Source organism: Taurulus bubalis (assembly GCF_910589615.1).
Source record: "Taurulus bubalis genome assembly, chromosome: 17".
In the NCBI taxonomy this organism is placed as follows: domain Eukaryota; kingdom Metazoa; phylum Chordata; class Actinopteri; order Perciformes; family Cottidae; genus Taurulus; species Taurulus bubalis.
This window is the reverse complement of record NC_136605.1, coordinates 5,768,629-5,793,060: the sequence shown is the minus strand read 5'-3', so window position 1 is coordinate 5,793,060 and position 24,432 is coordinate 5,768,629. Positions and strand designations below refer to the sequence as shown.

The 24,432-nt window shown below is 42.0% G+C and overlaps 1 protein-coding gene across 1 annotated transcript; it reads right to left on the bottom strand.

Annotated features, from left to right (window-relative positions):
• Positions 1–7,607: 7,607 nt before the first annotated feature.
• nsfa (N-ethylmaleimide-sensitive factor a) lies at positions 7,608–23,916 on the bottom strand (the record flags this gene model as incomplete). Its single annotated transcript, XM_079233303.1, has 20 exons — positions 7,608–8,872; positions 10,647–10,704; positions 11,045–11,100; positions 11,930–12,043; positions 12,474–12,608; positions 13,827–13,973; positions 14,112–14,245; positions 14,895–15,051; positions 15,167–15,262; positions 15,891–16,078; positions 16,357–16,431; positions 16,808–16,973; positions 17,072–17,271; positions 18,391–18,546; positions 19,007–19,082; positions 20,350–20,457; positions 20,591–20,757; positions 21,405–21,444; positions 21,574–21,673; positions 23,834–23,916. The coding sequence occupies 19 exons, from the start codon at positions 23,914–23,916 to the stop codon at positions 10,674–10,676; spliced, it is 2,229 nt and encodes a 742-aa protein (XP_079089429.1). The 3' UTR covers positions 7,608–8,872; positions 10,647–10,673.
• Between the last annotated feature and the right edge of the window lie 516 nt (positions 23,917–24,432).

Sequence of the window (24,432 nt, the reverse complement as noted above, 5' to 3'; positions counted from 1 at the left end):
TCTCATCCCGCCGAGGGAAGTTTTCTTTTTTTCCGTCTTCTTTTTAAATCTTTCCTTTTATCCGCTGAAACAATACAAGCCCCTTGAGAGGTTCGCCTGAAAGACAGAAAGAGAAGACTGTGCCGCAACAAAGACGGAGGGAGGGGAACGGGACAGCGTCGCTGAGGGCAAACATGCGGTTAGTATTTAGTTTACTTCGTTGACCTTTTGCCCTTATTGCACGTACGTCAGCAGACGGATAAAACGTTAACGTGTAACTTTGGTTTTATCCATCTTTCTCAAAATGAATGTCAACATCTGTACAGTCAACACTTTAGTTTCTCTCAAGTTGTTCACACTTCTTTGGGTAACCAGTGTGGAGGTCCACTGCTGGAGGACAGGGAAGCGGCAGGGAGCCCACTCTAAAGGTCAAAGGCTCGTGGGTTTGAGTTTGACCCACAGCCCTGTGCAGACAGTATATATGTTCTTCTTTGTGGTCACTCAAGTCTGTTCTCACCAACTTCATTACCCTAAATACCCTCCACACATCCACTGGACACCCTGGATGTGCACTCCCATCTCCCATCACACTCCAGAACGGCAAGGTGAGCCTCAACATCAGCAGCGACCGACCGACTCCCTCGTGCTCCATCACAACAACAAACTGGGAAAACTACAGGAAACGCATTGTCAAACAAATCATGGACCCCGACTTTAGTTCCTACCAATTGACCGTGTAATCTTGTTGCACATTGTTTTAACGCTTTACTTTTTTTTTTATCCGGCATCCGGGATGATGAATGGATGAACTAACACATGATTGATGTAACCCCCCCTCCATGGGCCAATCACAGTAATTCAAACGCATGGAAACAGATTCGATGCATCGTTCCTCGAGGAGCCAATTAGATCCGGAGTGTGAGTTAGATAAAGTGTGACACAAAGGACAATCAATTGTAAGGATTAGCGTCCCCCTCAAGTGTTGATACTGAAAACGCAGATCACATTTGTGATGCAACAAAGCATAACAGCGGGATACTAAGTTAAGCTTAAATTTACGTTAACAGGATTTTGGTCTATCTTGTTTAGTTCTTCATAATAACAGACATAATATAACATGCGCGTTATCAAAGAGAGACAGAAGGCTACAATAAATATATCAGAAAAGTTACGATTAAAAAAAAACGATTACTTTCTTGTTCATTTGGTTTCATTAAAAAATAAACCAAATTAGCCCAATGGGACCAAACCATTGAAATTTAAAGCTGCACTCATTTATTTTTTCTTATATATCTTTTTAGCGAAAATGTGTGATGTGAAAAGAATAGCACAAGGTGACAAACCTGCAGCTTTAATCACATCCAAGCAGCAAACCCCCCCAAAGCCCTATAATTACTTCCTTACGAGAAGGTAGACAGCTGGAAGCAATAGCTGTTAAAACGCTAATAGCCAGGTTTATGTTTCCCCAAGACAGACTCCAGTCCCCTCTGCTGTGTTCCAGACCGTAATATCTTTAAGGTCCTTGGCCGGTTTTCAAGATTATGGGCTCTGTTGAAATCCTTTTTATACTACGCTGCCTTACCCAGGATAGCGTTGTGCCCGCTTCGTCCATCTAAATGTTTCAGTAGGAGAGTACTCCTACGGGGACGAGAGGAACACTGTCTTTACATTGCATTAGCATTTACGGTCTGTCTCTCACTTTTGTTTTTTTATAGACCCTTTTACAGTTAGTGTGGACGCACAAAAGCGGCCGCTACAAAGGCAAAGTATTTTTGACACACGTTTAAGAGCTTTAGAGGTTTTTTCCCGGCTTTAACGAGTGAGCCGAACGCGGTCAAAGTTGCTCGTCGTGCCGGCAGCCGCTGAAAAACACTCGCGGAACGAACGCGTAAAATATTATTTCGACAAAAGGACAAACTCATCAGTGTTCATCACCTGCAAACATTCGCTCGTTAAACTGAAACACCCGTCGCTCTGAAAGCGTCTGCGCTCTGTCGGAGTTCTGGGGAACTGTCGCCTTTTAAAAACATCTATTTTTTTATACATATAGCGACATTTTTTAAAACTCAAGGAGAGCTCCAGCTTCACAGACGGGTCAGGACAGAGCGTGGAGGTAAAAAGCTTATTAAGATAAGACAAAACAGTTGGTCTCGAGCAGGAACTGTTCCACTTTGTCTTCGATAAAGGAACGCATGTGAAGCAGCTTTAAAATAAAATAAAATAATTCTGTAGCTCCAAGTCAAACCGTGAGAAACCCCCAACAATTTAGAAATGTTCAGTTTTCCGATGAAAAACCACCAAACACAGTCGTTTCCCCAAACTGATTCCAACTGTTAAAGTTATGTTTTGAGAACATATTCCTTAAAAACAAACAAAAAAACATGACATATTCAAACTCAAACTCAATCAAAGCGCCGTGCCATGGGCCTAGACCTTCTTTAGAAGTCATTTCCTGTCCTGATGGAGGGAGAACTGACTTGTGTTTAATTTTCTGTGTGGGAGACGGTGTTTCACCCTAATTGAATAGAGGCTGTATTCATCAAAGACGTTCTTCCCCTCTCGGAAAAAGAACAGAACATTCTAAAGCAGCGCGGAGAAGCCCAGAGGCCACTGTGTGTGTGTGTGTGTGTGTGTGTGTGTGTGTGTGTGTGTGTGTGTGTGCAAGAGCTGCCCTGCCTGTTTGGTGTTGTACTCTGTACTCACACAGGTAATATGTACACGATGTACATCCTCCAAGTGGTAACTTGTCTTTCTCCGTCTGACAAACATTCTCTCAAACATTACAGATGCAATCAGCCTCTGTCCTCGTCTCCCATTTCCTCCGGCCACATACAGGACAGCAACGTAAAGCGGCCGCCGTGAGCGGCTCGCTTGTCGACTTGTCTTTCAGATTAATTGATTGGTCAGGTGTCAGAAAAACAGAAGGGGGAAATATTAGAATGTCCCAAGCCGAGAGGGATGTTTTCTAGTGGGGATCCTTCAAGTGTAGAAAACCCGAATAAAAACAGTTGTTTGAAGGGGATGTTTTCACAGCTATATATATATAAATATATATATATATATATATATATATATATATATATATATATATATATATGTTAGAGATGGAAGTGTGACCTGTTTAAATTCCTAACACAAGCTCTAAAAAGCTTAATTAAATGACTAAAACTACAAGAAACAAAAGAAAAAGATTTCCTAACGAAAGAAAAAAAAAATACAATATTTTATTTTATAATCATTGGAATTGTTTTTTTTGCAAATAACCACTATAGATGACTATAACAAAAATAAAAGGATAACATTTTGAATTTTTGACAGTGTCTGCTGAAAAAAAAAAGGTGTGGTTACCGGGTCATGATTTATAGAAAGAGGCTGTTGAGTTTTTTCAAATGTACTTTTTTTGTATGTGGGGGAGTGGAAGACAATCGCTTCACATTAAATTAGTGTGCAGACTCTAGTATTCTGCAGATCTGGCCCACATGACAGACGACTCCTCCTCCGTGTGACGTGAGCGGGCCGTGGAGCTCGAGGGACCTGCCTCCACGGCCCCGGTTATGTAACCGATTTCCCTCAGACGGAGGCAGGCTGGGAGGAGGGTGGGGGTTGAGAGACTGGTTTTCTTTCTGCCCTCTCCCTTAAACCCCTCCCTCTGCTCGCTATACATTAAGCCTCAACCTCAGAAAACCAGGACGCTGCCTTGCAGCAGCGTGCTGTGGGAAAAAGGGTGGGGGGTGAGAGGAGGGTGTTAGCGACGGACGTCAAAAGAGGTCATGTCTGGCTGCAGGCGGAGATTATGGCTTTGTACGTATATATACATACATGCATGGAGTATTTTTACATGGACTTTCTTTGGTTTGCAATTAGTGCAAGCATAGGATCTAAGTGGAGTCCTGACAGTTGGCACATGCCTCCTGGACAGATATGAATTGATGTTGTTGTTTTTACATGATCTCAGTCATTAGGAGTTATTAAGTATTGTGTCATTGCTTGTTAAAAAATGTTTTGGGGGAAATACACTCCGAGAGAACAAGTCTGAGGGAATGAAACTTGTAAATAATAATAATAATGCATTTCATTTTTAACGCCCTTTGTGCCACAGAGCCAATCTATAGTCAATCAAATAAAACATAGTTAAAGCAAACTATAATAAAAAATGAATAGCTGACAATGATTTAACACAAAGTAAAAGATGCCTTCCTGAATTAAAAGGTCTTCGGAACAGTCGCTGAAAAAAAAAAAACACACCAGCTACCAAAAAACTAAAACTGTGTTACAAGGGGAAACTCTTGTAAACAAACCAGAGTGCTTCCTGGGTAATTGTATGTGGGCCTCCGAGGCTCCAGGGAAATATTCTTTTATGAAAAGCATCGCACGCACGTTTTGGGAATTAATGACATAGGATTTGAAGACTCAAAATGAAAGGAGGGAGTCAGGTCTCCCCCAGTCGAGGAACATGGGATTCGCTCACAAATAAAAACCTTTAAAACGTGAAGAAGCAGAGGAAACCGTCGCTGTCGCCGTGTCGTGTGGACATTTTTGTTCATGTTTTGTGAACACTGGCTGTTAAAAATGTATGATGTTCCGCCCCGGTCACCTACCTTAAACCCAGGGCGTCTCCAGCTGCAGCTCTGGGCCCGAAACCAGTCATAGAACCGCTGATGTGGATCCGCCGATGAAGCCGATGACTCTGCCCTCAACCTGGAAAATGTTCAAAAAAAATTATTAATAAAATAATTCACAACACCTTCCTTCTCCTAACTGTACCTTTGAAAATATAAATAAAAACACTCACATACACAATTCAAAAGACTGGCACTGTGTATAATATTGCAAGACACGTGACACCACCCCTCAGCCTGTGGGAGCAGCTATCGGCTGGGAACCACATTTTAAGATTTCATGCTTTCCCTTTCGAAACACATGCACGATTCATCCCAAAGTCTGCGGGAGCATTTCAAACATACACTTTGGCACACTTTGGGGGTTTTCTTGCGCACGCACACACACACGCACACACACACACAGACCTACTTGGCTATGCCACAGCAAAGGAATGCGGCCGCGCGCTATCATCACGAATCGGGAGGACCACGCGCATATAGAAGCTCACAGACATGGCAGCCTATGTGCGGCAGCCTATGTGCTGCTGCCTATATGTTGGCACAAAGCCACGTCTCTTGTAGCTTCGCGATTCCTCTCGGGATAAAAAACGCGTCTCGCGCGCCCCCGCCGCGTCGGGGCAGAGAGGGGGTGGACAGGCTTCTCGTTTTGGCAACGAAGCACCTAGTTTTCGGACCTTAACCCCGTGCACTGCGGAGCCCTTACCTGACCCAGGTGCATCGATACAACGACGGCAAAAAGAAAAAGAAAAAGGGGGTTGAGCACATGGCAGTCAAACAGGCTCAAGCTCGCAGCGGTGGTTTCTCAAACGGGGCGCGCGGAGGTGAGGCGTTTAAAGACCCGCTGCGGGACGGTGACCCGGGGCTTCTTCGCGTTAACCTACATGTACACGTACAGTACAGCGCAGCGCACGGGTTGACATGAGGACAGCGCTCACATTGCGCCGCCGCCCCGTAAAGACGCCGCTGTACATTGCGCTATAGTGCGAAGGGAGAAAATAACTGACACACTCACCAATGCTGGACTTGTGATGTGAAGCCGCCTTCCCGTGCCGTCAACATAAAGCCCGTGAACCAGGAACAGACGGATTAACACGTGAGAGGAAAGAGAGAGAGGAGGAAGAAGAAGAAAAAAAGAGCCGAAGAATATACGTAGATATATATATATATATATATATATAAGCGAGTCCAACCGGCGGACCGTCTCGAGCGCCGTCGCTATAACGCGTCTCCCGGTTCAGTCCGCTACCGGGCGCGAGGAGACGGGAGCGCCGTGTCTGTCAGGGACTGCCAAAGCCATGGCCACGGTCTGCAAAGGGGAACTCTCTCTACGGCGTTTATTAGCTTTCTGTGCTCGGTCCTCCTCCTCCCCCTCCTGCCTGTACAGTACGGGTGAATGCGGGTCAGGGGACGCGGAGCTGTCGGTTCGTTGCCAGGCTGCGCAGCGCCCTCTACCGGCCCGAGAGGGAACCTGCGTGTGGGGGGGTTGCGTAATCCCAAAGGAATTAAAGGGGAATGACTCCCTTTTTTAACAGAAATGTAACGTTCAAAGACAAAAACAAGTGGTGAGGGGAAGAAAATAAAAAAGCGTTCACACAACGGGTGGTGCACTTTATTTGATTAATTTCACTTCATGCTACTTTACTTTAGAACAAGTAGGCCCGTTACTCCACCATTTAGGCTTCCTGAACCGGTTATAGGTACACATTCATACACACAACACATACTGCTACATTGTTGTTATAACATATGATGCGTTGTTATAGATTAATATTTATAAAAGTAAGTAGGAAGTACAAGTTAGCTCCCCCACATATGCTATTAAAATGATGAATGCACAATTTATTGTATAATGATAACAATATTATTATTATAACAATACATACAATATTAGATAAAATAAGATAATCCTTTATTAGTCCCGCAGTGAGGAAATTGCAGGATTACAGCAGCATAGTAAGAAAACAATCAAGTAATATAAATAACAGTAACAGTAATAAAAAAAAACAGTAAAGAAGAAGAATACAGTAGCAATGTTAAATTAAATATACAGACGGAATAAAAAGTATATAAAAGTACTTACCCTGAAAGAGCAATGTTTACTTTTGACACTAACTTTATTAGTAGATTAGTAGATAGAATAGCTTTATTCTATCATTCCACGGCTTCATCAACCAATGTGTTCATAATTACTTCCTGTTTTAAAATAGTAGTCCTGAGGCGGACCCCCATTCTGTCTCAGCAGTTTTAACCGATGGAGCTGAATATGTCGCGTTCCCTTTTGCCATGGGCCTTAATTCAAAGTACCACCAGTCATTTTGAAGGCGACAGACACAGATGCGTTGGAAGATCATGTTGTGTTGTTTTGGCGTACAATGCTCTGTAGCGCCCCCCAGAGGACAGAAGCTGAAACAGGTGGTGTCCAGGAAGTGAAGGGTCTGCAGGGATGTTTGTTTACCTGTCTGCTTCCTGGTCCTGGGTGGAGGGCAGCAGGCTGGCACCGATGATCTGCCTCTGCAGTCCAGATTCTCTCTCTATACATCTTATTACCAACTGTTTACTGAAGAAGGAGCTATGCTGTGTACCTTTTACTTTAAATACTGTTTGTTATTTGTATCTACACTGTTGATAAACTGATCATATTATATGTCTGTAAAGCCTGAGTATACAAGTCACCAGGTGGCTGTCAGATACATTTTCTGGAGTAAAAAGTGCAATATTGCTCTCTAAAATGTAGTGTAAAGTACAGCATGAAATGGAAATACTCAAGTAAAGTACAAGTACTTCAAAGCTGTATTTGAGCCAATGCACTTAAGTTACTTCTTACAGATAATAATCACTGATATGTTGTATTGGTCTACAGACCCACCCATCCATCGATCCATCAATAAATAAATAAACGAGACCAGACGAGCAGCTGCAAGTTTCTTTTTCCTGTGCATCTGTGCCTTTTATTGCAATAATACATCTGCATGTTGATATATTTTTACACACGCACTCAGACACGTACACACTCATGTCATCGATGGTCAGAACAAAACAAGAAATTTGGACGATAAGCACCAAAACACATGACATGAGAAAAAAAAAAAGAAAAAACCCACGAATAAACCACCCACTGTCTAAAACATAGATTCAAATGTACAAACACACACACACACACACACACACACACACACACTAAAACACACACATGCGCACATTCAAAAACACGTTCTGTCACTCGCTCACACACACACTCACACACACTCGACACATGCAGCGTTTGATTCCCCACTCACATGCACACGAGTGGAAATAATATTCAGGTTCCCACGAGGAACCGCCGAGATAAGTACTAAAGGGTTTTTTGTTGGTTTTGTATCTCGTTGATGTAATAAGTGAAGAATATTAGATTTTTTTAGAAATCTTGAACACTGATGATGTTGTAGCTACAATATAGCTTGACTGAACCGGACTGCACACAACACAGACAGACGGGCCAACAATCCGACATTTACTCTCACTATTACAGCAACCCAGTAAAGTCAACATCTCTGGAGGAATAAGGAAGAAGAAACGTTCTGATATATCGTTTAAATTATTTTGTCTATATATACTATGTACAGAACATGAACGAGTTACATACTGTAGATTTGAAGGGTTTACATTTACACATGGATCAGCTTTTTTTCTTCTTTTTTTTTTTACTTACAGCCACTACATATTCACGAAAAGCCTCTCATAGATTCAAATCTTAAATATTCAAACGCCTCGGGGATTTGTGTCCGTTGTACTCTGTTTATTCTGATTGTTGGTTGTGAGGATACATATCGTACTATCATCAGCAGGACGGGGGGATATGCAACGAATACAACAAATACTACAGCTGAAAACATACATGGCTATTTTTTTGTTGTTGTAATTTTTCCGCACGATGCACAAAAAAAGCACTTTTCTTTTTTCATTTTTTTTTTACAATCATCTATTCCAATTTCTTCACAGATAACAGATTTTTAACGGTACGACTTCCAGTTGTTTGCTGTGATATGTCCATAAGTAAAGTTGTTGGCTGTTGATACAGAGATATTGCCTATACGGAAACATGCGGAGAAGAAGGGGACTCGTGTGTTCCCCTCTTTGACCAGGTGGGTATTTAAGTAGGTGGACGGACGGATGGGTGGACGGACAAGAGGACGACCTCTTCTCTTTCTCCTCCTCTTCCTCATCTTGTCTCGTGTGGCGAGATGTTTGCTTCACTCCTCCGGCCCTTCTACTCGTAGAAGCTGCGGTCACTAAAAAGAGGAAAAAGCAGAAGTGTTGGTTCAGTTTCCCCCCACAATAGACTCCTTTGCTGTTTACACCCCTCAACAAACTCCAGTGTACTCACACAACACCAGCACCACGCAGGGCGGTGTCCTGAGCAAAATAAAATACGACGAGCAGGATTAAACTGGCTATAAAACAAGAAGAGAGCAGCAATATAACACCATTGCTCATTGTTCTTTCCAGATTAATGCACTCTTCATTCTGCGTACCCATGCTGGCCATAATGCCATGGTGAGCCTCAATCCTCACACAAACCATCCAAAAATACACTTTAAAAGATTGCATTGGCTTCCACTCCAGCCATCTACTCTCATATGGCCAGGTTAGCGTTGCACCAGCTATTTGTAAAAGCAGTACTGCTAGGTGTGTGTCATTGTAGAGATGGGAAAGATTCCCATGTTACCAACTTGTAACACATTTCACAGGAAAACTCAAGGTGGTTGTGTGATTACAGAAATACTGCACATTGAATACAACACTGTATTAATGGAATAGGAGTTAAATTATATTGAATGACGCTCTGTAGCTGAGATGAGCATCCGTGTTTGTTTATTTTTTCTCATTTCAGAGACAACGTGAAACTCGTAAGTACGATAACCTGGAGCTACCTAGAGATCATGTTTGAAGCATTTTGATCAAATACTAGGTTAAATATGTTGAACATTTTACATTTTACCTCAAATGTACTATATATAACCCATTTAAATATAAATGGGTTATGTTATAGCAAGCTAACTGTCAGTGAATTTAGTGACCTATGAAACAGTTACACCTGGCAGTTATTGGATATAAATAATAAGTAACAACTAATCTTTACAAATTGTAGAGATTGTAGAGTAGATTGTGTTCTTCTGTGTGGTTTGTGTGGTGCCAGTCATTTTTTATTTATTCATGTGTTAATCTCCATTTAGTACACTAAGTTTGAATTTATGAAGAGCTGGTGCAAGCGACTCCTGAAACCTGTACCTAAAGAAGCAGGACTGAAAATCATATTTACAATATTAATGCTAAAACATGCTAACAACATGCTGGATGGAACCGCTCATGTGCATAAATGAATGCAATTGTGCTATAATGCTAATTGCTAGCAACATTAAAAACAAATTATGACGGGGGAGTAAAAAATGCAATGCCTGCATGACATTTGAAATGTCATGTTACATAAACTCAACAAAAGTCATGAATGATAATGTCAACTGTAGGGGCAGATATATACTATGTAAGATATACGGCGGTATATTTCCATGTAGGAATCCATTTTGCTATCGAAAGAGATGTGAAGATGGCGGGGCAAAGAGCTGGTTAAAGACAAGCGAGACTATTGAGCTTAAGAACATACTAGTAAGAAATAAAAAACACTGGTTCTCTGCCAAATACGCCCAATGGTTTTACTGATACGACCTTTGCTCAGTCTGATATATGACCAGTAGCTGTGATGGCTACCGTTAGCTAATGCTAGCAAACATTACATAGATAATGCCGATAATTCTGAGTTTATGTGCTAATTCTTCTTTCTTATGAATGTTAAATAATTGACAAAAATGGAAATTCTGCAGATACAAAATAAAATCTCCGAACCCAGTTAAACACCATGAACAGTTACTTGAAGCTGCCACTGCAATCATCAAGCGGAAAGAAAACAAAGGTGTAAATGCTAACCTAGCGGCTAACTAACAAGCTACAGGTGTTGTACTCCTAATCTATCAGGCACTAGTCTCGTTGCTTTGCTGATGGCCTTACCAGTGAGAGCAAGAGCGACCAACAGCTTTAAATTCGGATTTGATCGCCTTCGTTCAACCTGGTGATTGCAAAAGTAAAGCTGTTAAGGTCAGTAGTTGGTGCCTTTTCTGCCATGTTTATACTTCTGTGTGTGTGTAGTGTGGATACACAAGATTCCTTGTCTTCATTAATATGTGTTCTTATGTATGACATTACTGAGCTGTGTTCAAAGTACATTCTGCCAATGGTGTTTTATAGAAAAAACAATATACATAATAGTCTAAAGAGAACAAGCTGACAGGGTGAAACAAGGAGTAACGTAAAAAATGAATGGAGATGAGGATAAAAGAAGAGGGTTTAAGTTGATGGAAGTTGTTGGTAAGCGATGGAAATGATTGGTGCAGAGCGGTTGTACTCACGCCCCCTCATCTCTGAGCAGAGACAGGAACTTGGTCACTCTGTAATCCGGCTCCATCTAGAGAACGAGAGAGAGAGAGAGAGAGAGAAAGAGAGAGAGAGAGAGAGAGAGTGAAGAGTCTGGACGATACAAACAACCGACAGTCTGACTGTGGGTACAAGTCTGCCGGTTAGCTTAGCTTAGCATGAAGTGAAAAACAGCTGGAAACAGCTGGCCTCGCTCAGTCTTCGGAGAATACTTCTACCCCAAAAGGACCATTTGTATATCGTTCACTCAACATGTGTAACCTTGAATTCTTGAAGAAAACTTAGTTTTCTCGCATCCCTCCAAGGTGAACAAAGAATTTCAAAACGGAGAAAAGTCTTGACACTCTTAACAACAGCAAAACTATTAAAAACATACATTTACAAACTCCCTAAATGAGATTTAAACGGATGTTTTGATATCGTTTCGATGTCTTGACTTCATCAAGACTTCTCTCTGTTTTGTATTTTCCTTTCACTGCGGAGGCATTGAAGGAAAACAAACTTGTCTTCATTAATTAACATGGCGTGAGTAATTGATACACAAAGGGGAATTTAGGGGAATATTCCTTTAAGGCAACAAAATTCCCCTATCGGCACCTCTAAACTCACTAAATGTTGTAATTGTTGTTGTTTTTCATCTGTAAAAGAAAACCCCAAAACTGGTTTTATGGGGATTTAAGTATGACGAGAGCTAATGGTGGCTTTAACTAGAAAGAACATTTTGTTTATTTCAGCAATTCAATAATGACTGTATTCCAGTCACAATGCAATGTCCTGTTTCATTCCTTTTGTCTGTAGTTTTCTATTGTCTAACCCCCTCACACATCCCATAATTCACTGCTTCGGTGAGCGTCCTTCACCTGCAGTGACATCTCGATGAGCCCGAGGAGCTTCTTGATGCCGATCCACACTCGCTTCCCTTTGAGCTGATGTGCAATGTTGGCCCGCTCTTTATCTGTGAAGCTCCCCAGCAGCTGCAACGACAACAAAGACATTAGATTATCAATACTACCTTCAAAACCTCCAACCGAGAAACTAAATAAAAAAGGAGCGGCCGGTGAAAACAAGCCCTTTCAATTTTGTATTTAAAGCCCTTGTATTTCTTCAGTACCTTAAGTGACAGTCATCTTTTTCCCCCCACACAAAGGATACAGAGTCGTTTCTTTTCAAGGTTGTGTGTGCATTAATGTGTGCTCGTGAGAGTGGGGGATGGTAATGCAGCACAGCTACATCTGCCAAGAGGAACCAGTTATTTTGCTCTGTGAAAAGAGCCGGCCCCTCTCATCCCTAATCATCGTGTCCACGTTTGGGCGGACGATCATGAGCATCTTTACCTTTCGAGCAGCCAAACGCGTTGACGACATAAAAGGCGACGCCTGTGATCGTGCGCATGTTCGTTCGTACCTCCAAAGCGTCGACGAGTTGCTCCCCGGTAGAGATGTTGGGGATGTGGATGGTGGTGCTGAAGGCGTCCAACATCTCCATCTCCTGCAGCACGTCCTTCCTGCTGGTGGTGCCGATGATGAGCAGCTTCCGGCCCTGCGGGAGGAGCGGACGCTTGGTTTTGTCCTTTGTTAATCACACCGCATGACACATTTGGCAGCCAACTTTTACGTGATTGATTGTCCATTAATTTCAGCAGATTTATCAGGTTATGGTTGGATCAGTCTGAGATAAGCAAATATACTGTTCCAGCTTTTGTTGATCTAATTAAACATCCAGCAACATTGAATTATGTGTTGATGCAAGTAAAGCAATAAAAGAAAAGGAGCACGGAAACAGGAAATAGCAACGTTAAAGGGGAAAATAGAAAATAAGATAATATGGGGCAGCATTTTGTTATTGCCTGATTATCATATAATATACAGCTGTCGTCTTAAAGGAACAGTTAACATTTTGGGACACATGCCTTTTTTGCTTTATTGTCATGAAAATATCCACTCTCATATCTGTCCTTTAATTATGAAGCTAAAGCCAGCAGGCACTTGGACTAGCTGAGCATAAGGACCAGAAACATGGAGGAAAACGTTGAGCCAGGCGAGTGCGCCATGCCAAAAAAAGTGTGTCTTTTGTACACTTTGTACACAAAGCTAATTGGCTACAGACATGAGAGTGGTATAGACCTTTGAATGTAACTCTCTGCAAAAAAAGCAAATAATAATGTTATTCTTATTGGGTTGTTATTGTATATCGTTCTTATTGTGAAAAAATCCGCTGAAAAGAAAAAGAAGAAAAAAAGCCGAGACACTGGAGACAAAATATTTTGCTTCTGTTTTTCGGAGCTGTTTACCATGACCCTGCTGACCCTTTGGTTGGAAAATGTGTAGGTATACTGACAATGGAGCTTTGTGGCACAGAGGAAGAACATATCAGGCTGTATACACACACAATACGTCAGAGAGATTAGTTCTTTGTTGGTTTCGGCCTTTCTGTGTTGATTTGTAGACAATGTGTACTTTGTGGCAGCTATTCTCAACCAGAGCACCATCTAGTGGTGGAGCTGTAGTGCAAAAGGGTCGACAATTTTATATTTTTGATAATATACAAAGCTAGTTATTGTTTAGTCTAAAAATGCACAAGGAAACGTGTGATATTAATAAGAAAGATTTCAATGACCAGCTATGCATGATATCACCTCGACAATTTCCGCCAGTCATCAGGTAAAGGCAAATGAGTTCTGCCAAAAGGTTGAGAACCCCTGCTGCCGGGTGCACATAATAGGAACAATGTGTATTCGGGTAACAGATGAACTCTGACCTTTGGCGGAGCTTTCTTCAGCAGCACCAGCAGAGCCTGAAGCACCAGGTTGGAGAAACGAGGCCCGATGGGGACGTAGTCCAGCAGACGCTCAATGTCATCCACCACCACGCAGCTGAGCTGTGACTTATAGGCGTCATCGAAGACCTGAAACAAGAGGGGGAGTTGAGGAAATGGACAAAGGAAAGACGGGCAGGGAGAATAGTTCCATAAACTATTGTCTAAATGCAAATGTATTAGTGTTCCTGACACACCATGGGGGTTAAAACCCTCTGCGGCGCTCACCTTTTTGATCGCCTGGCACTTGGAGATCTCCGAGTGTCCGATCATCTTTTCTGGAGAGCAGATCTTAATGAAGGGGAACTCCGAGTCCTCTGCAATCTGAGCTGCCAAGGCCGTCTTTCCACTGTGGGGAGGGCCTGGTGTGTGGCGAGAGCAGAGGAGGGGTTCAATGTACTGTCTGCATGTGTCTGTGCTTATGTGTGTGTGTGTGTGTGTGTGTGTGTGTGTAGCTACTCGGTGGGGTGAAAGCTTATCATTTTCTCTATCTGTTTTTTGTTTTTACCACTAATACTGGTTTGTTTCAACGTGGGGTATTTTCCCTCTACGGGTCGTGCTTGTACTCGTATCAGAGCAAGCTGTAGGCGGCTTCTTCGTGTGTTTGATTTTGGTCCGACTCAAAGACAAACCTTTTAAAGTGGTTCATGTATAAATCATGTTCCTTTGAAAAGCTGCAGGAGACTCGTGCCTAATATGTTGTAATGAGTCCTCATAATCCTTAAAACTGGAGGTCATTATAGCAACATTTATTGGAAATAAACCGTAATTGCAAATGTTTTCTATTTTAATGGTGTAAATATGTGCATTGATCTCACCGGTCTGGATGATTGAGTGAGTTATGAGTTAATTGGATTTCATTTTATGCAATCTCTGACTTTATCAGCAATTTTGGCAAAACTATGAAAACAAAATGATGTAACAACCTCTTTTAATTGGAATAACGGTGCATGAACGTGTATGTTTTTGAGTATTCTTGCTCTGTTTTTCTGTGTGTTTCCGGCTTCCTACCCTCCAGTAGCACGGCCACCAGCGGCGTGCGGTCACTGTTCTTGGTCTGTTGCACCAGCAGCATTCCATCATCCAGGACATGAGTGACCGGGTCGCCCCATTTGATGATGCCATTCATGATGTAGTTGGAGTAGTCCTCCTGGTTGGTACCAAACGCCTGGATAGAAAAAACATGAAGAAGTGTCAGGAACTGTGTTCTCCATTTTCACATCACAGGATTAAACCGTGTTCTGCAGTCAGGGACATGAACGGTAAAACGACCCGGTACATACGGGCTTTATGTCGTTGTTGAGGGATCCCATGAAGTCGCTTCTGGTGACCTGCAGCTTCTCGGCCTTCTCCATGTCCACTTCCACTGTAGCTGTGGCCTGGGGAAGAACAAACACATGCAATTGCATCAAAACAATGTCAGGCTTAAAGGGACCCCCAAAAGGTTTTACATATAAAGTCCAGTTTACTTGTCACTAGTACGACTCCGAGCCGTACCGTTTAAACTCAAGCTTTTTAACTCAAGGTCCATTTATTTAAGACTTCATGTGGGTTAGTTCAGTGAAGTTGGTCACGTTGTAAAAACTGAACCGGGTGAACTGGGCGAAAGCTCCAGAAAAAAAGCGAGTAAGTAGTCCTTACTTTGAGATAATTTTGTCTAAATTACTATTCCCAAAGTCAAACAAAAAGCTAATTTACATGGCTTTTGTCACTCCTATTGTTTTTGCTTTTTGGAATGGGATTAATATGTTTTCAAGTATTTACCGGACCCGGTTCCCATCATGCTTTGGGTGATGTAAACAGTTAGACAGGCGAGGGTCACTACAACTTTACTTTCTGCTAACCACTATTTGGCTGTGCCAGCTGTTATTACAATAACTACAAATTACTTTGACTTTCAACATTATTATATGCTTTTATTCACATTTCAATCTTGACTTCTCTATGCGATGTCATCCCAACCAAACCCTAGTGCAAGCTTTGAGTATTAGAAAAGCGCAGAGCGACCTTGATGTGCCGGTTCATGGCCGTGGACTGGGCGGCCCTGACCAGCCCCTCCAGCTCCGCGCCGCTGTAGTTCTTGGTGTCGGCCGCCAGCTCCTTGATGTCGACGTCGGGGGCGAGCAGGTTGTAGCCTCGCATCTTGTTGGTGTGGATGGTCAGGATCTGGACACGCCCCTTCTCATCCGGCAGACCTGGAGGGGAGAGGACGAGGAGGAGAAGGAGGTCGTGAGGACAAGATGGACACGGGAATGGAGAGGAAAGAAGAGCCGAGAGGTCGTTGGGAGAGAGGGATTTTGGCAAAACCTGCATGACACAGACACAGTAAATGAATCTCAAGTGTGCCGTCTCCTATAACTTTGAGGTCACGAACAGGGATAAGAGACACGAACTTAAACCAGACTGTCAAGCTGAGTTGTTCGTATAAGAAATGGGGCAAGCAGATCAAGAGAGAGAGAGAAAGATAACTCACTAATTTCCATCTTGACCTCGAACCTGCCGGGCCTCATCAGGGCGTCGTCTATCAGGTCAGGCCTGTTGGTCATACCTGGAGAGACAGCAGAGGTTAACAGAAGGCAGACGCACGTAAGTGATGCTGTCTGATATTTACTGTACGGAACAGGGGAACCCGATCTTCTATGGCGCACAAATATTTTGTTGATGTTATTTTACACCTATACCTTAGCATATGAATCATTCTTAGCGTTAAATCAAAAATATGAAGGTAAATGTAACTGCAATCTAAGTAAAATAAATAACTGCAAAAGTTTCAAATAAATATGTGATTGTTGGCTCTGGAATGCTCATGGGACAAAGTGTGTGCTTTGACTTGACCGTGTGTGTGTGTGTGTGTGTGTGTGTGTGTGATGCGGGTCTCCGATCCGTAGAGGTGGGCGGGATCAGTTCCCTCTGATGTTACTGACCGATGACCAGGATGTTGTTAAGTTGCTCCACGCCGTCGATCTTGGACAGCAGCTGGTTGACCACGGTGTCGTGCACGCCCGTGCTGCTGGCGCCCGTGCCTCTCTGCTTGCAGATGGCATCCAGCTCATCAAAGATGATGATGTGGAGGCCGCTGTTGGCTCCCAGCTGCAGACAAGTTGCGTTTTAAAATGATTAGTTCTGTTTTTTAAACGTCTGGTTTTACTTGGACACGTCAAAGAAGCCCATTGAGAGTCTCCCCTCACCCTCTTCTGCTCGTCCTCTGCGTCGGCGAACAGCTTGCGGATGTTGGCCTCAGACTCTCCCACGTACTTGTTGAGGATCTCGGGGCCGTTGACGACCTTCGGCTCGCGGGCGTTGAGCATCTTGCCGATCTGCCTGGCCATCAGAGTCTTACCACAACCAGGGGGACCAAACAGCATGATGCCTTTCACGTGCTTACACCCTGGGAGGGGGAGAGAAGTAAGATGGTGGTGAGTAAAAAGTGCAAGAAGAATCAGAAAGGAGAGATGTAAGAAATACATGGAGTCAGAGGAAAAAGCACGGAGGGGAATACAGATTTATGAATGTTAGAAAAGCCAGAGGGAGAAGAAACCAGATTAATAAAATGAATCATTCAATCAAGGAATCGTGTGTTAGTGTGTGTGTGTGTGTGTGTGTGTGTGTGTGTGTGTGTGTGTGTGTGTGTGTGTGTGTGTGTGTGTGTGTGTGTGTGTGTGTGTGTGTGTGAGAAGGAGGAAAAAGCTGCTGCTGTGAGTAATCCTGTTTCCTCCATTGTGTTACCGTACATATTAGATTTGGCTACTGCTGGGAATATGCAGTCTACAACATAAGTAGCCAAGTTTGGTTATGCAAACCAAATACATTGTAATATATTATTTTACAATAATACGCTTCTATTCCGACACATTGGGAGGATTGTAGGGATGAAAATAAATAATAATAATCCCCCTCTATTATGCCTGGGGGAGGTGAATAATATGAAGTTGTATATTTATGAGAAAAAACATTGATATTCTCTGAGATTGAAGGGATTAATTAACAAAAAATATAGATTTTAGATAGAATATATTTATATATATAAATATATATAAAATTTAAGTTAAATTTACCAGAAAAAAATTGCAGTAGCCAATTGTTTTTTCCTTCTGGATAGGTCCAATTCACGGCTCTGTCACTTTAAAGTCCAGGTACTTCATTCTCTCAGAGAACGCTTAAATTAACGACTTTCATTTTGGATATTTTTAGTTTTTCATGTCTGCCACTCGTATCACCAGCCTCCCTCCAGCCCGTCGTTAAAGTTAATGCTCCCTTGTTGGTTAAAAAAAAACAATCAATTTACAGTCAAATCGAAAAAGCAAACGAAAGTTCCTGCATTATATATGAGGCCAGAGAAAGTTAAAACCTTATGAATACAGAAAAAAGGGACACAATTACAATAGTCTCGTAATAAGCCAATATAAGGATGGTGGACGTGCAGTAGATTCTCAGAAATAACAAAAGTCTGGCGCGGTAAAAAGTAGATGAAAGGTCAACCAGAGGGAAGACAGAGCGGCTTCCTCACCCATCTGCTCCACGATGTCTGGAGGGAAGACTCGGGAAGCAAAAGCTCTGCGGAAAATGTCGGAGAACTCCTTGTCCAGACCTCCGATTCCCATCTTCTCAAAGTTCCATTCCGGGTTGATGATCGTCTGTCGTGCCTCCTTGGTCTTTGCCTTACCTGATAAAAGACATAAGGGAAGAACTTGAGCAGCAACTCACAGATAAATGTTTTTAAAGTGAGTGACTCCATGAGGATGGAGCAAGATATTTGTCAAATAGTTCTGAAAAATAAACCAGCTTTGGGATTGTTGTCAGATGGGAAGGAAAATATGATTTATGTAGCTCAAACTAAACAATTTTAAAAAAACATGAAATACAATTTTAGTCTATAATTCTTCTTGGCCTTTTTTTCAGTGAGAGAATACTGAGTTCTTACTGCCACCTTGTGGAGGAAATAGATACTGGACTGCTGCATGATGGCTCCACGCCCCTCATATTGTTTACGCAGCACCCAGGTTTACCATTTACATTGAAATATATTGAAAACTTCATCTTACGATTGACAGATCAAAACTGCAGATTTTTTGTGACACATTGTCCTGCTTTTAGATTCCAGATAATGAGAATAAGGAACTTACCAACTAGTGTGAGGGATGAATTCTCCGCCTTCTCAAAAATCACCTGGCTGTTGCCCACCATCAGTCCGATGTCGATCTGTTAGAGAAAACACAAGAGTTACAATCGGTCTCCATCCAGAGAAGTGGCATGTGGTTTTTTTTACACAAAGACTTTATGCATTAGCTTTCCTTCACTTCCCCCTAAGCTAGCAATGATAGCATCAACTGATTCATCTATTTATTTCTGCACCTGTGTGGTGATTTGTCCCTCTGCCCTCTGGGGCCCGGAGATCCCTGATCAGCTATCCATCCATCCCCCGATGACACATGTAGAATATTAATGGCCCCTTCGGATAAAACATATACAGGAGCGAAAGCACCACCAGCTACTCTGTGATTTACGGCATTTCTGGTTTTTGAAGCAAATCATTCTTAATTATTTTGTTCTTTTTCGCCAATTCTGAATGCCTGTCTCCCGATGTTTGAGTTTTCACTTTTTTATATGATGCAGTATTTGATGCATGTCTAAATTTGGAAGAAAAATGTCTCTATCTTTGCTTGTGACTGCTTTTTATCCTTAGGGGCCACCATATTAATGTGCATTGCCATAATAATGTGTAACGCAATAAATCACTGTCATGCTCCCATGACTCTTAGCCGATATAGACGCACCATTTCAGTTCTCGTAAGCAATTATAATTTGAGCTTCATGTGTAAAACTTGAGTTTAATTATTGAGGGTGATGTTAGTCCAGTTTACAAGTGACAGCTACAATAAGTACCTGGGGACATGGGGGTGGGGATGTCGTCCCCTATGACATGTTGAGCATATAATACTTCATTTCCTGGATTCCGCTGAATTTGTATGGATTGAATAATGGAACGGAAAAGTCTTAATTTATGTTAAAGAAAAAACAGAATTCAGGCGCCAAGTGAGCATAAAAGATGTAAAGATATGATGGAATATAATGCAGTAGGACTCCCAGGCATTCTGATTTGCTTTCAAATAATGGAGCTTCTTGTCTCTCTCCTTTTGTTTTATGGCAGATTGCAATTGTCACTTTACCGAAGGCATTTTGGGCTCTATGATTCCAGCGGTTCTTCAAAATAAAGGTCTTCTGCTATACTTTGATGTTTTCATTGGAAAAGAAAGATATACTTGGAAAAGATCACGTGTCCCTCTGTGTTCTTTTCAGAACAAAAAAAAGAAGGTCATACTAATACAAACACTTTCTGAGCAGTACAGTGTGGATAACCTATTTCACCAAAAGGCTTGTGAATGGTGACACTGACACTTTCGGTTCTTTTCACTGGTAATTAGTGTCGAACCAAATGAACCCCAGGTGTTGTATGCTGGTCGGGTACCTTCTGTTTCTTTCCAGAAGCCGGTTCTCCTCTGAGGATGCTGGCATCCATGGCCTCGATATCTTTGACCATCACGCCAAACAGCTTGTCGCAGAAAGTAAACACGAGCTGAGAGACGAAGAAGAGCAAGAGGATGATCAAACAACCTACGGAGCAACAAAGAACAAAGCAAAACATGTGTGTGTGTGTGTGTGTGTGTGTGTGTGTGTGTGAGACATTGTGTAGGTTTGTGGTTATGAACCTGCTGGGTAACAGAGAAGCCCTGGTTGTTGAACTGTTGGATAAACTCGGCGGCCATCTTGTCTGAGTCGTAGGCGGAGGAGTCTGTACTCTTCTTCTGAAGGAAGTCAATTTCGATTGTCATGGCGCCAATGCACTGCTGGGACTTGTCAAAGTTGTAGTTGGCCACTGAGGGGACAGGTGAACGCATATAAATAAATACAACATGTTGTATAGAGCACACATTATATTAAATGTTTGAGTAGTATGGTGACTCTTTCATCTTTTTGCTTTTTCAAAACTAAAAAACACGAGGAAATGAGGAAATGTGCAAGGAATGGATTAAATAGCGCAACGCAAGCTTAGCAAATCCTGCGACCTAGCTTGCTGCCTGCAGTAGCTACCTAGCATGTTGCTTTATTAAAAGCCAGGGTTTAGCATGTCGCTAACCTGATATAGTGGTAATATTTCCCCGACCGTGTGGAAGGCTATTAAAGTTCTGGATGATGTTAGCAGCTCTGTCCTGCTCTTCATTGGATGTCTGTAGCCATAATGGTTTACTTATTTATTTCATAACCCTTCTTGTTTTAGTACAAGTAAGCTAGAAACAACAAAAATGGCTGCCAGACACTAGCTAAATGTGTTGCAACCCTCTCATGGATTAATTAAACAAGATAGCTAGCTGCAGTTGATAATAAAAAAAAAGTTGTCATTTCAGCCGGCGAACTGGGACCCATTGTTTTAGAAATGAAATAACTATGGAGGTCAATGACAGCAAGAGAGCTATTACGTTCTTTTCATAGTATTTTGCAGCAATCAAATAGAGAATGTTGTACCTTCCACTTCCTGGCCGATGGAGAGGCCGGCCCATTTCCTCTGAAAGAGAGAAAAAGACAAGAGAGATAAGAAAAGACGGCAAACAGCAGGATAATTAACAGTGTGTGTGTGTGTGTGTGTGTGTGTGTGTGTGTGTGTGTGTGTGTGTGTGTGTGTGTGTGTGTGTACCTGTGGCAGGCTGAAGGCGATGCTTCCAGCTGGCACAGTGTTGTGGGTCTTCACAGTGAACACAAACTTGTGGGCGGGTGTGGTCTTCACCGTCACATGTCTGCAGAGAAAGGAGGCAGAGGACGCTGGTTGTTACACGTGTCATAATATTTTTTGGGGTCTTGCACAGTATATGCTATGTAACACTGCTCCCTCATCTTAAAACCAGTTATTGGAGCTTTTTACTGTCTGATATGTTCTTTTCCGTTCCATTGTTGTGCTTTAACATCGACTCCACTATAGCTCCCGTGTTTCTATTGTACCTTTCTGTAATATAGTGATGCTATACCTCCCCATAGTAGCTGTGTAGAGATTAAAGCAGATTATTCTTGGGCCATGACATGCTTTACGTCTTCGCAAACCATTGCTTCTCAGACAACTAGCAGACGCGAAGCTTCATTAACATGCATTTAAGAGTTTTGTTTCTGGCCACCTGACAAATAAGAGTTCACTATCCAGTCTGCTTTTTGCTCTGGTTTGGTCTCCCCCAGCTCATAAGGGGAGTATTTGCCTCTTTAGCTGCTAAATGATCCACTATGTTCACTATGGCCCCTGTCTGGTGCTGAGCAGTAGAGTCATGCCCAAAAATCAAGGCAAATGTCTAAAATAAAGAGGGAATGGCAAACACTAGGATAACAATATTCTGTGAGAGAAAAACACCAACACATCAGTCTGTGTGTGTGTGTGTGTGTTTGTGTGTGTGTGTGTGTGTGTATTTGTATGTGTGTGTGTGTATGTGTGTGTATTTGTATGTGTGTGTGTGTGTGTGTGTGTGTGTGTGTGTGTGTGTGTGTGTGTGTGTGTGTGTGTGTGTGTGTGTGTGTGTGTGGAGACCATGCACCACTATTTAATTGGCTAACTTCAGAGAGGTATTTTTGATGAGTTGCGATTGGGCAATCTGCAACGGTTGCTAGGATACTGCTGCTTTCCTCCCATATAAGGCACCGTCACATCCATGTCTCATCTAGACAGTTTGTTACGAGTCAGAGTTTGAGTAAAACATATTTCTGAAGGAACGCATTGTATGACATCATTGCAGTCGGTATTTAACACGTTCATTTTAAGGTATTACCTTTTTGCTTGGCTGCGAGAGAAACGTCTTACATATATATATATATATATATATATATATATATATATATATATATATATATATACTCATCAAGAGCTGCTTGGTGGCAATGAATGATAAAGACAAGGCAGCAGTTGCCATGGCAGTACAAATGTAGGACAAAGTCAGATAACACATTTATTTTAAGATCTGTCGTGAGGCTCCCACTTGAAGACAAGTATAATGTTTGCTTTAATTCATTTGGATAATTAATACGTTAAAGCTAATTCTTAAAATTATAACAGGTCAAGAAACTAATGTGAGCAAGTATATATATACATGTACATTAACCAATAATATCTAGCAGCACGATCGTCCTTATGTTTTGTGTTTTTTTTCCTCATATTTATGTAACAATGAGATGTGTCGTCTGAAACCCCTCTGCTGTTCGTCTGCAGCTCAACACCACATCACTTTTCACTTTTTATTAGCGACCTTTCTTGCTGCAACACGCAAAGTGATAAAGTGCAGCAGGAACTCGATGACATCCGGATTGTTTGTCTTGCAAAGCCAAGTGGATAGGCTTTTATTTCACAGTTGCACAAAATGGCCTGACAGAGACAACATTTTTGGTGAGATAACTCTTTGAATTTTAGTACAAGGTGACCACACGTGTGCTGGGTTAGTTTATGACTGAATGTGCTGAATAATTGCACATAACTACAAACAATGCATTAATTTGACAAGTTGGTCTAACATGGAAAGCCACATACAGAGGAAACAGATACAGAGGAAAGGATGCGTTCATGTGCTTCAGCGTTAACTCTTCAGAATTTGATCTCACGGATCAGGGATTAGATCAGAAAATGCTTGATATTTGTCCATTATCTTCAAGGACCTGTTGTTGGCATTGATTTTTGCGATTTATACACATTTTTTTGTGCCTTTTTACGTTTAATCATCACACCTCTAGATTACATTATTACAATATTCAGCAAAATAATCACGATGATCACACACCGGCAGCCTCGTGTCAGATTGATGTCTGTGACCTTCCGGATGAAAGATAAGACGATGAGGTGGACGGACGAGTAAATGCTCGGGGAGAAGCCCCGCTGGGTGGGCCGGTATTGACAAGCGCACGGATGAATGGGCGATAATGATACTCACTGTCCTGACTGGAGATCCTTCTCGTTCACCACGGCACAATTAGTCAGCGACAGCTCATCTGTCGGGCATCGCGCCGCTTGCATGGTCTGCGAAGAGGATGAGGAACAGGAGGAGGAGAAATGGTGAAGGAGAGGAAGAGCAAAAATGTTTAAAAGATATTGACAAAAAGCTGCTGGAAGGATCAGTAGTTTTATTTTGTTTCATCTGTTATTTGATCATTTGAGAGCAATCCCTGGGCTGTTATATATTCTGCCTGGTATGAAATGTGATCATTCTGTGTGTTGGTTCTCACACTTAACAACATTATTCACTCTCTGCATTTACAATTTACTCCAAAGTTTGTGTTATGTGCACTCATGTTTATAAAGTTCCGAGACGGTCTGGAAATAAAAAACTAGTTTAATATAAAAAAACGTATGTTAAATTAATAACAAAAAGGTTGATTCCACAAAAATCCTGCTTGGCAGTGTATATTAATGATCACATGATCTCTGGAGTAACTCCGATATGTTGAAGGCTGAGATAACCAGTAGCGGGAAAATATTTCAAGTGCTGTACTGACGTATAATTTCCAAGCACTTGTACTTTACATGAGTATT